General features: G+C 31.8%; 1 protein-coding gene across 1 annotated transcript; it reads left to right on the top strand.

Annotated features, from left to right (window-relative positions):
* Positions 1–389: 389 nt before the first annotated feature.
* Positions 390–15,672, top strand: LOC127869248 (neuroendocrine convertase 2-like). Its single transcript, XM_052411630.1, has 14 exons — positions 390–463; positions 2,041–2,081; positions 4,487–4,573; positions 5,204–5,289; positions 5,659–5,802; positions 6,163–6,254; positions 7,928–8,025; positions 8,394–8,575; positions 8,660–8,863; positions 9,151–9,269; positions 9,622–9,728; positions 10,190–10,304; positions 10,473–10,771; positions 11,147–15,672. The coding sequence occupies exons 5-14, from the start codon at positions 5,680–5,682 to the stop codon at positions 11,452–11,454; spliced, it is 1,647 nt and encodes a 548-aa protein (XP_052267590.1). The 5' UTR covers positions 390–463; positions 2,041–2,081; positions 4,487–4,573; positions 5,204–5,289; positions 5,659–5,679; the 3' UTR covers positions 11,455–15,672.
* Positions 15,673–16,365: the final 693 nt, after the last annotated feature.

Here is a 16,365-nt window from a genome sequence, read left to right as displayed (position 1 = left end):
CAGTAAAGGTAGTAGAAAATAACCATTTTTCGGAATCATATGTTTTTAAAGAAAGTTCCATGTACGTATCATCTGTGTACATTTTAATCCGAAGTCAATGGGTTATTAGTATGTACGGTTTGTTGTTAGGCATATTTGTCCGTCTTTCAAGTAAGCTATTGGGCGTCAGGCGACAGTTCCGATTATTGGCGCTCAAGTCAGTATGTTTCAATGAACTTAATTAACGTTATTTAAAAAGTATAATAACTCATGATATATTCTCAGTATATGATGTATCCTCTAACATAGATCAAGAGCCATTTAACGAAATGAATGCCGTAAGATGTATCAAACATCGCCAGTCGTATAAAACAATGTTTGTTTTCAGGTCACAGATTCTACATACTCATTTTTAAAAAAGAAGAAACATATTTCAGACTTGAACGCAGAGATTGCAATCCTCCAAAAAGAACTAGTCGAAAAGGTAAGACTCGATATACGAGAAAAATAATTCGCGATATAAATTCTCAAGTGCGAAGAACCGAAGATATGGTAAACTATATACAGCAATTGTCTCATTTCGTAGAATTATTTCCATGTGATAATGAGTAAGACGTTTTAGTAATTGTATTTTATTTATTAAAAAGAACTTTAGAAGTTCAAGGTGTTGCTAGAAATTGTCATCAATTTACATCTCATATAACAATATTCGTAATACTTAGTAAATATCACAATACATAGTAAGTATATCAAAATTTAGAAAATATCACAGTACATAGAAGGTATCATAGCACATAGTAAATGTCACAGTGTATAGTAAATATCACAATACATAGAAAATATCACAATGCATCAAACTGTATCGTAAAAATCACAATACATTGAAAATTTCTCAATACCCCGACCTTATTACCTTATTACAAGTCAATTAATTTCTTTCAGAAAAATACAATGTATACATATATTTTTCAGACTTTCAATTCATATGACACGAGTTTGTATCGTATTAATTAAGAAACTAGTGAATAGAGCAGTAGTGCAAGCACGTTGGTTGTGAATATTAATGTGGATATGGGTATGTTTTAAACAAATATTACACTCGGATTAACTAAAGATCAATAAGGTTTGTTGATGTATTTTAACCTTATTGAATACAGCAAACACGCACTTGAAATATAATTACCATGCTATTTCCATAACGCCATTGTATTGTGAAGTCTGGTTTTCAGCCATTAACTTTTGTGCATGTTTATAATACAGGACATACACGAAAATGATATGTGTTATTTATTCGGTCAAGGCTCGTAATTCAGTTTTTCTTAACCTTACTTTATAACATTCTCTATATAAACATATACTTTGTTTATGGATATGGTAAGCTGTGACGTCATTTAGGCGCTACGATTATCTTTGTTGTCGCCATTATTGTAAATAGAAATATAACGGTACATTTCGTTTTGATTTGTTAAAGTTCACTTTTTGAAAATTATTTGTTTCGCTTACAAACTGTTTGCCAAACAGCTAAAGGCACTTCAGCGAACAGATTTATTGTACTGTATAGACTTGTTTGTTGAAGCCAACCACGTATCGAAAGTCTACCAGAGTAGTGACAGATTTACGGCACACTTAAAATCACTAATCTTACAATGCATGAATTAAATCAATAAATTTACATGTAAGCCATTTGTCACAAGACCGTCAAATTACGCAACATTATAATTTTACACATTAATTCGATTCGGGCGATAACCGCTACGTGTTTATACTAAAAAGTATTTATGAAGTAAGTTTAGACAGCATTTTGGTGTCAAGTATGCTAATAAAGCGTAACATAATTCATCTATTGAATTATGGTGACTCTGTATAAACCAATACTCTTGGGAGTTTTTATGGTGAGTGTCGATCAACTGTCAAAGTCATGTACAATATAGTGGTTACCTTACAACGCAAAATAATAAAATATAAAAGCGACATGTTACGGTATGTGGCTATGACTCGCAAAACATTGATTGTTATGTGTGTTTTTGGTTTTATTTTTACTCATTCATTTATATGCTGTAGTAGCCGTCTTTGCTGTTTTCCTGCAGAATTAGAAACAAAAGGTATGTGTTGGTCGGGGAATAAAGGAAATGTTTCTACTCGTGGTGTGCTTTTGTTTATTATGCTTTATATGTAAAATAGAGGCGATGCTTTATTTGCGTTTGCTTTGGTGTCATCTTCGGTGTCGTCGATTGCTTTATATAGAATACGCATGCGGTAACTAGTGATCATTTATGTTAACACGCACTTTTGGTTTAAAACAAAATTGTTTAACAAAATAGAAAAATAGTTGCTTAACTGATACTTATTCAATAAAAACGACAACAGAATCTGATATAATATACTATATGTATTCAGAGCTGTAAAACTGATATACGGTAGGTCATGTTTGCCATCCTAAAGGAGTATAAAACTAGATAATTATACATGCAATATATTTTGTCTTTATTATATTGCGTTATCATAGGCATTTATCACGAACATGTACCCAAATAAGAATCATCTTTCTAAACAAGCATACTTAATTTAGACTACAACACTTTATTATAACAAACAACATTAGCATATAGCCTTCTTGTTAAAGGCAAGTTTTTTTACAAATATACTTATTGCATTAATGTGAGGCGTATAGAATTACACTGATGGGGAAGGCATACTTATAAATAGATTTTTCGCCCGAGGTTCGGGTTTTAAGTATGGCCAGAACACACAATTCACAATTTCGACCAATATTAATAAATCTATAGATATATTTCATAAGCTCACTTATCTTATGAACAAATAAAATATATTTATATTGTTCTTCTATTATGATGCTATTATTCAGTCAATCGTGGGGGGAATATTTATGTTCGAACGTTACATATATCTATTGTTAATTTAATCCTTCAACGGCTAGAAGATAGATGTTACAATAAATGACAACTCGTCATTTATACTACCAGCAGTTCCGAGTAGCCTACATTTTAAAACTGCAAATGCGATAAAATTACAACAACTAAAAAACTTACACAATTAACAAGTAAATGCAACAACATCGGCGCTTAAACGATAACCTGAAACCCTGACCTAAATTATCAAGAATAGGCGCGCTAAGTATGCTAATTCTCAAAACACATTTAGCAAGAATTATTGTGAAAGCTGATCTGAATACCAAACGTCGTTCCACTGCCTTAACATCTTAAAGAGAACTGTTGACAGTTGGGCAAAATCATTATTTTATCAATTGTTGCCATAGTGCCATCAAATAATTTATATTTTACGTTCAACGAGTAAGATTACGAAACTTCTTCTTATATCGATTCTTTTATAGATCATTCTCAATCGAAATCGATACATAATTAAGCGTTTTCCGGTAATGCAGAAAATACATGTGATTAAAATTGCATTTAGAATACGCTGTAACTTGTAATAGCCTGAATTTTTCCATAGAAGTGCGTAAGAATGCGCTACCAAAGGTCTCCGATTCTTTTTTGTAATTCGTCTTTTTTAATTTGAAGATAATTACAGACCAGTCCAACAACTATATTTTTAGAAGTAAATCCAAAAAATCACTTTTTAAATGGTGAAAACGTCCCTTTTATGTTGCTTAACCCATACAGTATATTTGAGTCCGTGATAAGTTTTAGCTAGAATGTAAAACTGTTTAACTGAAACATCTGCGCATAGACCGTCCAAAAGCGTTGCCTCAGATTTATTTTTATTTTTGTTCGGTTGAGTGTTGTATCGCATGAATTATCCTGTTTTGGTGATTGGTCTTATGAACAAAATAAAAAAATTATGCGTTGATGTTTAAATGTTAACGAACATTTATTTCCTGATATTTTTGGTGGTTGCATTTTTGCATGTTAATAATAAATACGATCGAAATCGCTAATTCACTAACTTAATTATCTTTCTTGATACATTTGTTGTACAGATATCTATTAAGGTAAATGGATAAAAAGCGTGTATAAAGGGCGCTTATTTCAAAAGTATGACACTAAGTTGTTTTATCCTTAAAAAAATAATTGTTAAGGAATTGAATAATCTAGCTTTTCGTTTTACGATTTAAGTTAAAACATATTTGCTAGAAAGTGAAAATTCAGATAAATATTACACCAACATACAAATAAGTAACTGGTTCTACTTTTTTCTATTCTTTTTGATAGATGGCGTTTTATGATGAATCGAAGATATTGTGTATATTAAATAATCATAAAACATAAGTTATAATCTAATAGCAAACACTATACATTATTTAAAGCTACCATTATTACTGACGGTGCTTGTTTATTAATAAATCGCTCTCATCTTAACATGATTATAGTTTGTTGCCTTAAAGTTCGGGTAAGTTAAACTCGAACGTTTACTTCTTTATAAATCTTTTAAGATGCACTTGTTTTATATGTTTGTATTGCCGACTTGTTATTGTTTGTATAGGGTTCTTGTGAAATTTGCATTTAATATGCTCATGTGGGTATTACAGATTGACTATAAAGTCCGCAGTCAAAGAGTATTTCTACAGCTGTCGCCAACATTGAGTCAGTTCAAGTCAACTTCAAAGGCAGAAAGCGTAAGTTCGTAAAGACATTTGAAGATTGAATATTATGTTTTTATCTTGTTACTTACACGTCCTAAAATCACAGGACATGCATAATTAATACAAAGGAATGTTACAGCATGGAGGAATAATTAAATGATATACATTTACCATATAGTTTTCATTTTAATGCATATAAAAATAAACATGTAATTGTTACACTATAAGAAAAAGCACAGTCTTAATGCACTGGTATTGCCATTGCCAAAATAATGTATGGTCAGAGAACGTTATACATATATAAATGACTCACCCCTGTATTCAAATTATGCGGTGCCCTATAAAAATATAATCACTTTGGTTTACTTGCGTCTCATTTTAAGAGCACATGAATGATTCAAACCTTAGGATAAGACAGCAACTTCGATACACTCACTATCACAAAGAAGCAATTGTCTAGCGGGACATCTAATATCACACAATTAGTAACTACATCGATATTGAATATTATCTGATATTCGTGGACAGAGGGGGGGGGGGGGGGGGGCAAATTGACCAAGACAGCTGAGATTAAGAGTGTTTTTTTCTCTGGAAGTGAATGTCGAATAATGCACTGTGGTTTTCGTTTAAATGAAGGTTGTATTATATTACTTAATATTACAGATTGACTACGTAGTCCGCAGCGGGAGATTATTTATACAGCCGTCTTTCAAAATGGATCATGTCAAGTCAACTTCAAGGCGGACATCGTAAGTCTTTAAACTTTAAAACATTTTGTAGGTTTCATATTGCTTTGTATCTTGTTAAGATAAACAGTACAAAAGCATTAGAAAATCCGAGGATATTTGTAATATTTCTCAATTTTACAAACGACGTTTCATTGAAATGCTGACCTGATATTATAATAAGTTTCCCCTAAATCGACTATCATATGTAATTATGCATATGTGAATCAGAACACAATATTGCATTATTATTTCATTATTTCATATATAAACTGTCCAACCGTAATACGACCACTAATTATGTTCCATAGTTGGTAGTTTTGTTTTAGTGTATTAAAAGTTCATTTTATATTAACATTCTCTGTATTGTTTCCCATAAACATTTCTTTGTAGAATATTACTGTGTGTCCTCCCATGTTCGATCCCCTACTTGGTATTGACGCCACATGGGATCTGGGTATTACAGGCAGGAACGTGGTTGTTGACATCACCGACATAGGGGTAGATCCCGATCAGCCAGATCTCAAGGCCAACATTGTAAGCTTTTAATAATTTATTATTGATAACCATATTTCACCATCTAAATAACTAAGACTTTTTTAATGAGTGTAATATACCTTAAGGTTGGTGTATTATCTATTTATTATATATATATTTATACGATTAAGTAAATAATAACAAAATGAATTATGCAATTGAATAAGAGTTTAATGTTTAATGTCATATTCCATGTATTGTCTGGTATTGAGTAGGCAATTGATTATTTCCACAATTTCAAAGACACGCGTAGAAGACTTCACATCCTGATAATACTTTTAAAGTTTCATAATCATATAGTTTATATATGTATTATTGTACAAAAATTGTGGCCTTAAATAGTTTTTTTTCCATTTTCAGGATCTGAATTTGTCTTACAATTTTGTAAGATACTCAAATATTTTCAAACCGGAAATATTTCCACAAATCCAATCGTCGACAGACTATACAAAGTGAGTATGTTTCTACTATAAAAATGTTCTACCATGTCGATGAATTATAAAGGAAATGAATGAATGAAAATGACAATGAAACATGCGGAATGGTTGAAACACTAAAGGACGCAAAGATATAACAATGTTACAAACATATATTTAATGGTTGAAACACTAAAGGACGCAAAGATATAACAATGTTACAAACATATATTTAGAAGAAATATTGACATATGTTTCTTCTTATTTTTCTGACAATGTGCACTGCAGAATTGCATTACAAAAGTTTTCCATTTATCCGTGTCTATCAGTTTTACCCTTCAAGCTTGCGATTATCTCTTCAGTATTTAGTTTGTGTTTAAATATTCTTAAATCTATTGACAGACATCGTTGATATTTAGTATTCGCATTTAAATATTAAATATTTTCCCAATAATATAATAAAATTGACACTACATGTATTTGATTAGTTCCTATTTTTGGTAAATATATCGCAAAGTGAAATACAAACATAAGAACATTAGAAAGGCTAGTCGAAAAAATGTGAACCCAATGATGATTCCAAAACAAATGCATATTTTTGTTACCATATATTGAACATAAATCACAGAGACTAGACTCTACAATGACCTAGTTAACAAGAGTTTCGTTGTTGGGAACGACGTTCCTCAGATATCATACTGAAATGTTCGTAAGGACGAATCGATTGTGATTTAAGTAAAATAAATAAATATTGATACCCAATGCAATTGTTTATTACAAATACTTTCCCTTTGTGTTCTTGTTGTATATATATATTCACTCATATCGTCAGTTACGGGGTCTCTGATTTAGAAATAGGTCATGGGGTTCCCACTTTAAATACATGTATCTCCATACCTTTTTTTATCCGATATTAACACGAATTAAGGTAAATAGGGGTACCTAATATAGTATTATATATAAATACGTCATTTATTCAACGTCTCATTCAAAGAAATTGCATCATTAATTGCGAGGTATACAAAATTTCAATTTCAGACGTTATTGTGGTTTTCGATATAAGACCTTATTGTGACATTTGATTGCATTGCCTGCCCTACACCCCCTCATAGTAATTAAAGGTCTAGAACGCGGGGTTGTATACAGACCCCGTTTTTAATATTGACCCCTTTAGTATAGTCTGAAAACTACCGAGACCGCGTGACTGGCACTATGTATTAGTATATATATATATATATATATATATATATATATATATATATATATATATGAAGAGTACATTTATAATTTTGAATATTGTTTATTATATATATTATATGTCGTCATCATCTTACCATACCATTTGAAAGTCATGTTGTAAATACTCGTTGGAAATGTTTTAAAAGTATAAAACAGCGAGCAAACTAGCACTATTTATATGTATATGCTAAGACTTTGAGTAGCCGCATTGAGCCAACATTAAGTTGCTTGATGGGGCCAGGTTAATGCATACGTAAATCCGGCTTTCTTTTGCGCTTGACGTTTTCTCAATAAATACAACTTAGCGTTGATTGCAGATACATTTATTGATCGATGTTTCAAAAAAGCTCGTAGTTTAGGTTTGTGTGCCGAACAAAGGAAATTACTGTATTAAAAATTGATTTGTATTCTATCACTCGCTAATTCTAATCATGAAACACAACATTGGTTTGTTGCTTTCATCATTGCAGCCATGGAAATGCGTGCGCCGGTTTGGTGGCAGGGCGACGAACAAACAGCACTTGCCAATATTGTGGTAGTGGGATTGCACCAAATGCCAACATTGCAGGTATATTTGTATTTATATTCGTTTGATAAAAATGTATTGAAACTTAATAGAGTTCGTATTTGTCCATCTCAGAACACGAATACAAGTATAAATTACGTAAAATTTGTAAGAACGTATTACATGCCGTAACTAACATGCACAATTGCGATGCTGCGATCTTGCAAGATAATAACTAGGATGTTACAATGAATAACTTTAAAACTTGGTGGCACTGTGACAGAAATAATCTTTCACTTCTGCACAACGTTTTGTTAAAACACTTGATATGCTTTAAGTGTTGCATTACAACGTGTTAAATGTCCAACGAATTCAACAAACGGATGCTATGAAAGTATTCAGTGTCAATCGTTTTTATCTTTTCTTTTTAGTGCTAAAGGTTTGCCAGGTACAAACAACCCGGAGTGGAAATTTAAAACTTTTCATGGATGACGAGATACTTAGCGTTGCACTTTCTTATAAAAACGACAACATTGATATATATTCCTGCTCTCTGAACCACGACAAGCCTTTCAAAAGCGAGCGCCCATATATGGAACATGTTTTACGTAAGGTAAGGACATATCTTTAGCGGCTGGACATCGTATTTATGGCTTATACGTTTGGTTTAGACTTATTATTATTGCATTCTTCGTAGGGATACACGTACGGTCGTGGAGGGAAAGGCAATGTATTCGTCTTTCCAGCAGATCCACCTGGCAACGGATATACGAACAACATTTATACAATCGGTGTAGCGTCCATAGGTGTCGACGGAGGCCTATCTGCTAAGTCCGAGCCAAACTCAGCAGTTCTTGTGTCCGCCTTTGGCTTTGGAAGGCGTAAACACGACGCGCACCTAGTATGTCATTAAATTTGTTTTTTTTGTAAGGCTAGTAATGTAGATTTAGACAACCAATTGTTAAGAATGTTGCATTAAAATGCATCACATTTTTGTTTAGATGTGTAGCTGTACATAAATACTTTGAAAAATCAAAGTGTGATTTCAAAATAATAAGCATTTTTCAAAACAAGTTTTAATTATCGATTCGATTATTTTTACATACAAACAACATTACGCATATCGCGCAAAAGCAAAACTTGTTATTAGCCACGTAGAAGATTATTTAATTTGTGTTGTTTGTTTAGTTAACGGCTACACACCCGGTGCCTATTGATAAAGGTGCGAAGTGCGAAGTCAACTTCGGAGGTGCGTCTGCAGCGACCGCAATGATCTCTGCAATAAATTCCCTTGCTTTGGAAGCTAAGTAAGTTGACAATACAAAACAAATCCAATCTTGCTTTTTGTAATGCAATAGTATGAAAAGCATGGTCGTAAGTGTATACTTTTGGTTTATTATAACTGTTTGGCTATGTTATAAATCGTCAATTATTGTTGGAGAAGGAAAATGATTGTATTGTTGAATATGATACATGTGCTATAAAAATACGTATTTGTTGTAAATGTCGTGCTTATGTGATGCAAATATATACCTAATAAAAATGCAAGAACGAACAACAACGTAACAAGACCGCTTGTAAATATATGTTTCCAAATATTGAAATTGCCGGTTATATTTACCCAATATGTCTTATAATTATAAAACGTTAATATTTTAGCACCAATTTAACCGTGAGAGACATACAACATTTGCTTGTTGAATCATCTGACTACAAAGAGCTGGAAGAATCCAGTTCATTCAAGCGAAATGGTGCAGGCTATCATTGTAAGTGTATGAATATATATAAGTTTTTGAAATACTGTAAGGTTATAAATTATTGTAAGTGTATGAATCATCGTTGTTGTATTAATCATTATAAGTTTATGAATACTTGTAAGTTTCTAAAGATTTTAAGTTCATGGCTCGTATAATGTATATCATAGATTGTTTGACCTTAAACTCTATTTGGCTTATTTGTAAATATTCAACAGTATTTAAGTCATACAATTTCGGTTACTTAACTTATTTAATCTTCCTCGTTGTGTTGGTTTACATGTGTATATTCCACAAATAACGAGCCACTGGTCGTCCTGAATAAAAAAGAATTAACACATACTTAATTCCATGCACCTAGTGCCATTAATACATCGAATGCGCGAATTAGGAAACTCTTGCGCACTTGCAACTAGCATACTAAGACAATACTTAGCCACGCATTAATCCATAATCAAATTACCATTTTCCAGATCACGCTGTATTCGGCTTTGGTTATCCAGTGGTGACTAAAATGATTAAATCGGCAAAGTCTTGGAAAAGTCAACCACAGCTGTTGTATGACACACATTCCTCAAACCTGAATGGGTAATACAATGTTGTTGCTTATGGACTTTAAAGAAATCATGATTTGCAATGGTTAATATTAAATTTTGAATGTAATAGTCTTTGCCGAAAAAACAATCACTACGCATATTCAACAACACTACTAAGTTAAAGATAATTTAAGAATACTAACACGTGTTTTGGTTTCAGACGCCAACAATGTGAAGTAAAACTTTATGTCGGATGCAACCGGACAAAACATTGTATTGAGAAAATGGAGCAAATCATTTTCAACGTTACGTTTGTACATCCGGCTAACTACAAGGCATCCATCGTAGCAGTTTCACCTGGAGGCACGCGGTCTGTTCTGTTTGAACGTACACTATTATCCGGTTATCTAATCCATGGGTCAGTTAAGGCAAACTTTTTATCCAACCACTTTTGGGGAGAAAACCCGAACGGCACGTGGACAGTTTATCTAAGATCTGAGGCTTGCAATGAGAGCGAAGGTATTCTTAAAATGACAGATCAACGCATTATTTTATAATGACTGACAACTGATGATTAGAGAAGCAAGACTATCGTTCATTTGACTATGTACTTAAATCGAATATTATCAAACAAACGCCTTTAAAATACTATTATAGTTTGTTAAGCACTTTTTATATAAATATACATATAAGTATATCTACAGCTATAACAACAGTAAAAAACTGTATTAAAGTATTGTGTTTTTGTTTATGGCAAGTAATAAATGTGCAAACAGTAAAACGATAAAAAAAACTACATGGACGACAATACATCAGGAGTATAAATATTAGCTTGTGGTATTATTTTATTCACGTCATTTGATTTATTGGAAACACATATTTTACTCATTTCAGGAAAGAGTTTCATTAAAGAGCTGAACATAAACGTCTATGGTACTGGTACTCGTCAGGTTGTTGGAGAAATACATTTATCAGAAAAGCTCAGCTCAACTGAAACTAACAGTACTCCCAAAATTACACCACGTCGACAATATATATGGCCTTCTGATTTAAGACATGAACTTAATAATGAAGACGTTCTTTATTTTGGGCATGGTTTTTATTATTTTGTATGTTTATTCTGTTTGGTTGCATGTTTTGTAATGTTTTTGTACTGGGCCGCACCAAAGAAATATGTTAATGTCGATAATATTAATCAATAATTTACAATCTTTTACACGATTCAATACATACATACATTGAGAGAAACCTTGTGTCTAGTATAAGCCTCGTCACGTAAGATGTCAAAACTTAACTAGCTTTTTTATTATTTACTAACGACTATTATACTAAAGGGTTCTGAAGTATAGAGTTTTTATGACAACCCTTATATTGATCAATTCTAAAAAATTCTAAAAAAAGTATGTTTAACAATATACTTTTAAGTGTACTGTGTCTGGTTTATTGGATATATTCCCTTTATCCGTTACATGCAAACATAGTGTATTGCGTAATTGGACGATATTTGTAAACAATAATAACTCATTACTTTACCAAGTATATTATAACAAGTGAATAAAGTAAGCAACTTGAATTGTACGTACATTGATATATTGTGCAAATCTCTGAAATTATTTTAAAACAACCTAAGCTTTTTGATTAATTCACCAGATATTACATGTGATATTGTTAACAGTTCAACATAAGACTTAACGGACTGGTATAAAAGCATCATCTACCAAAAGCATTCCATATGAAAATAACTTGATTGCATTCCAATTATAAGTCCTGTATCCAAATAAGCAAATCTTGGTTATGTTTCAAAAGTCTTGAAATAGAAGTTGGCTGATTCAATATTTAAACCCGACAACAACGCGAATGAATTCTTAAAAAAGTATGTGAAGCAGGCTATCATGTCTTACAATATTTTCCATTATGTAATCAAGTGCACAATATTATATCAGGTCAAGCTGACCTTACATAAAAATACACATTAACAAGATCTAGCACGAAAGTTGTAAACCTAAATTGATGCAATAGAACCTTTCAAACTTAGATGTATGAAATGATATCGTGTAGCTGTTAAATAAATGCAGGGTTTACGTACACAAACGTACTGCATACAGTATTTGTTAACATGCGATTGTTTATTAAATCACATATATTTATTTATCTTCTTAAGTACGTTACACTTAGGATTCTGTCTCGGCCATACCTTTCATTTGGTCAATGAGTTTGTTCAAATGGCGTAAACCGGTTGCCAATCAAATGTGAACATTTGATTACCTAGCTTTGATGTTTATGAAAATATAAATAATTGACAACATGTTTTAATGAAGTTAATTGATCCGCGGTTAAGTCCCATCACGTCCATTACATTTATAAGTAATTTAAAATTCAATAAAACTCAATCATGAAAGAGATGTATGGGTTGCTTCAATGGGCTTTTATAATATTTTCAACATTAACTCTGTTAATATGGTATTTGATATACGTCGTAAAAGGGAATAGTACTGCTCCAGCAGCTGGAGTTTCACTTCTTTATATTGATAAACAGAAGTAATGTAATAAAATAATCGTCCGCTTTAGTGTTTGTGTGTGTGTAGAATTTAACAATATACTGTGACCCGGTGAATTAAAATGTTAATCTTGTACAAACTAAAAGCCCGTTTTCTGAGGAGTATGATACATTGATTTAAAAAGTCATCGTGAATTTTCCGCGACCATGACAATAAATAGTTCTGGTTCAAGATTTTACTGGATATACAATCATAAAGCTAACAAAAACAGCATGGTATAGCATGTATAACAATCCATACACGTAGTTATCAACGGTATGTTATATTATGTATTTTTTTATTTATTTTTTTATCTTTTCACATGTTTGAGTTGTATACTGAATCTGGTATAAAGTGCAATTAAAAAAATAATCCAACGCACTCAACCTATTGTTAATAATTCTGATAATGTCATTTTTATTTATATCACATCTATAATTTTATTTATTCATGATCCCGATTTTGATGAAAAGTGTATTTTATTTTGAACATCACATGTTTTTACATTGTGCATCACATAACTAGACTTGTTGTTTTTTTCTAAACAAATAGCTTTAACATAAATGATCATAATATTATGATAATTATAACTTATTAATATTCAGAACTGTTTTAAACAACATTACACCTGACACATTTAAAAAACTGTGTATAAAGATGATGTAAATCAGATGTAAAAGATATCGAAATGTAGTATGTACATTTTACAGTATGTTCGTTTAACAGTATTACGCCTTTAACATTCTCCAGTTTCATGTTTGAGCGTCAAATAACTGTAAAATATTGTCTGTTTTTTTACAACATTATTATTATTATTATTATTATTATGGTGTACTTACTTAAGTCTTACCGCTTATTTTTAAAGTAATAATTTTAAATGAATGCATGATATTTTTGCTTGCACAATTTTGTATCATAATATAGATCTACTACAAATAAATGTTAATTTTGATAAATTTTAGATACAATAATTGGTCCGATACTTGGATTTATAAAATGTTTCGGCGTCGTGATCCGTGTTAAGTTATATGCTTTCGAAGATTTTGCATTACTTGTCTTTCAAAAATATTTCATATCGCTGTGATAACAAACCATGACTGTGTTATGCTTTAAAAAATATATTTATTTAACTAATCAACTATAAGATTATCTTTCTCATAAATGTGTGTGAAGGGAATGACTGAGACACTATACAATACACATGTATGCATTATTAAATTGTTAAATATTGCATATTGTTGATTTGTGTGATTGAATGAATACGTTAGTAAAATTTATTGAGATTATTTTCTCAGCAAGTAAAACTCTCTCTGTAACATACGGTTGAAGGAGATTTAAATTTTTGGTAGAGTCAGTTTGTGATGTTTTCTTGAAAAGGCGACAACTCTGAAAAAGGTGGGATTTTCTGATAAATAAATAAATACTTAATTGTTTTATCATCGGCCACTTTATTATTTCAAGCAAATTTATTTTGGTAATCCGATACGTTATTATTTTAATTGTGTCAGGCAAATTAATTTTCTCAATATGTGGAGAACTTTATCATATTTAATTTATGTTAATTATTTATTAATATTTTATTCACTGGTTTATTTCCACGCACCATGAATTGTGTTCTTTAAATGAGTTGATATCTGCTTAGATTATTAGATTTATTTTGATTAAAAATGATTGGTTAATATTTGACCAGTCTTTTCCGTTTCTTTTTTTAAGAGGCAGCACATTAAGTGACCAGAAGTTTTTGGTGATCCTTAACATCATTATAAGACATTTTCATCGCTCCTTCCATCACCAGTCTAAAAAATATATACTGATTCAAAATTGTATGTAACGGGGACCTCAGTCAGCGTGAAGCTATTTGTTTAGAAAAGATATGTTTACATTCGGTGTTCTATAGAGCAATACGTAAACAAGGGCTGTTTGTAAAACGTGCATGCCCCCCATATGGGCTCTCCGTTGTAGTGACAGCCATTGTGTGAATATGTTTTTGTCACTGTATGTCAATGACCTGTGAAATGTATCCAATTAATAGTGCAAAAACCAATCAGGACCTATACTAATCAATTATATCCATTATATGATTGAGTCTTTGATTTTTTGGATTCCTTTCACACATTTTGACTTATTTGACAATATGTGAAACGTGCACACAATTTGTAATGTTTTATTTATTAATGGTAATGAAACATGTTATTTATAGCAGTTAACTCCCCTAGTCAATGACCACCATAGATAGCAATGCAATCTGATTAAAAATAGCCAAGGCTAGTGTTGTGTATTGGGCAAATGTATACAAGTGCAACTTGACCACATGACCAGTATCATGTGTTTACCACACACAGAAGTCAGTTATGTAATAGACCATTAATTCCACTCCCAATTTTGGCCACTTGCCAAGATACTGACCAGTATCAGATGGGGTTGTGAAACTGTGTAAACAGTGAACACCAGTCCATGTAATACTGGCCTACCACTTGTACTAGTTGATTTGGAGTTAATACAGTAATGCATGTACAAATGAGACACTAAGCTCAAAAGTTAATTATAAGTGCCTCTGAAAACTAACCAGAGGAGTGGGTTGAAATTTACAATCTTTGCTTGGCATTTGAGGAAATCTGAACTCTCAGGGTTTGGATAGAACATCCCCAAATTAACTTTTCTTTACACTGTTATTTTTGTTCAATACACAAATATTAACCTAACTTGACAAATCCTGTACAGTAAAGGAAACTAAATCTAAGTTGATATTTTAATATGCTTGATCCTATTTATGTATTAACATTGTTTTATACATACAAACTGTGTTGCTGTTTTTCAATTAACAAGCAGATTAAAAATTAATTATATTTTTATGTATAATTTGAATTGACAAAATTAAATGCAAGTTGCGTAGCAAGAATTACATGTTTGATTTATTGTCAGTGAATCGTGATATTTTCTCAATGTTTCAGACCACCAGTTTGTCAAAGCTATCAACCGCTTGGATGGTCAAGCTAAATAGAATTGACCCAGCAAATCACAACTGTCCTGTTGCCATATAATATTACATATCATATTACATTGGTTTTTTAAATGTTGAATTCTCACGTCATTTCCATAAACATAGTATTTACTGACACAGAAACAAAGGCTTATACATCATTATGAATGAACATGTGTCAAAAATTCAATTTGTAAGTCTCTTTACTAGACAGTGTGAAAACAGAATAAACTAGTGACCTGAAAATCAATAGGGGTCATCTGCGAGTCATGATCAATGTACCTATGAAGTGTCATGATCCTAGGCAAAAGCGTTCTTGAGTTATCATCCGAAAATCATTTTACTATTTCGGGTCACCGTGACCTTGACCTTTGACCTTGTGACCTCAAAATTAATAGGGGTCATCTGCGAGTCATGATCAATCTACCTATGAAGTTTCATGATCCTAGGCATATGCGTTCTTGAGTTATCATCCGAAAACCATTTTACTATTTCGGGTCACCGTGACCTTGACCTTTGACCTAGTGACCTCAAAATCAATAGGGGTCATCTGCGAGTCGTGATCAATCTACCCATGAAGTTTCATGATCCTAGGC

This window comes from Dreissena polymorpha, chromosome 2, assembly GCF_020536995.1.
Source record: "Dreissena polymorpha isolate Duluth1 chromosome 2, UMN_Dpol_1.0, whole genome shotgun sequence".
Lineage (NCBI taxonomy): Eukaryota > Metazoa > Mollusca > Bivalvia > Myida > Dreissenidae > Dreissena > Dreissena polymorpha.
Note: the sequence above shows the minus strand (reverse complement) of the source record. Positions and strands in the feature narration are given on the sequence as shown.

Excerpts from the sequence above, each read along its gene's own strand:
- LOC127869248 (XM_052411630.1), top strand. The coding sequence starts at position 5,680 with ATGTTCGATCCCCTACTTGGTATTGACGCCACATGGGATCTGGGTATT. Across the intron at positions 8,864-9,150 it reads GTAAACACGACGCGCACCTA|TTAACGGCTACACACCCGGT; the intron begins GTATGTCATTAA and ends TTGTTTGTTTAG. Across the intron at positions 10,305-10,472 it reads CATTCCTCAAACCTGAATGG|ACGCCAACAATGTGAAGTAA; the intron begins GTAATACAATGT and ends TTTTGGTTTCAG.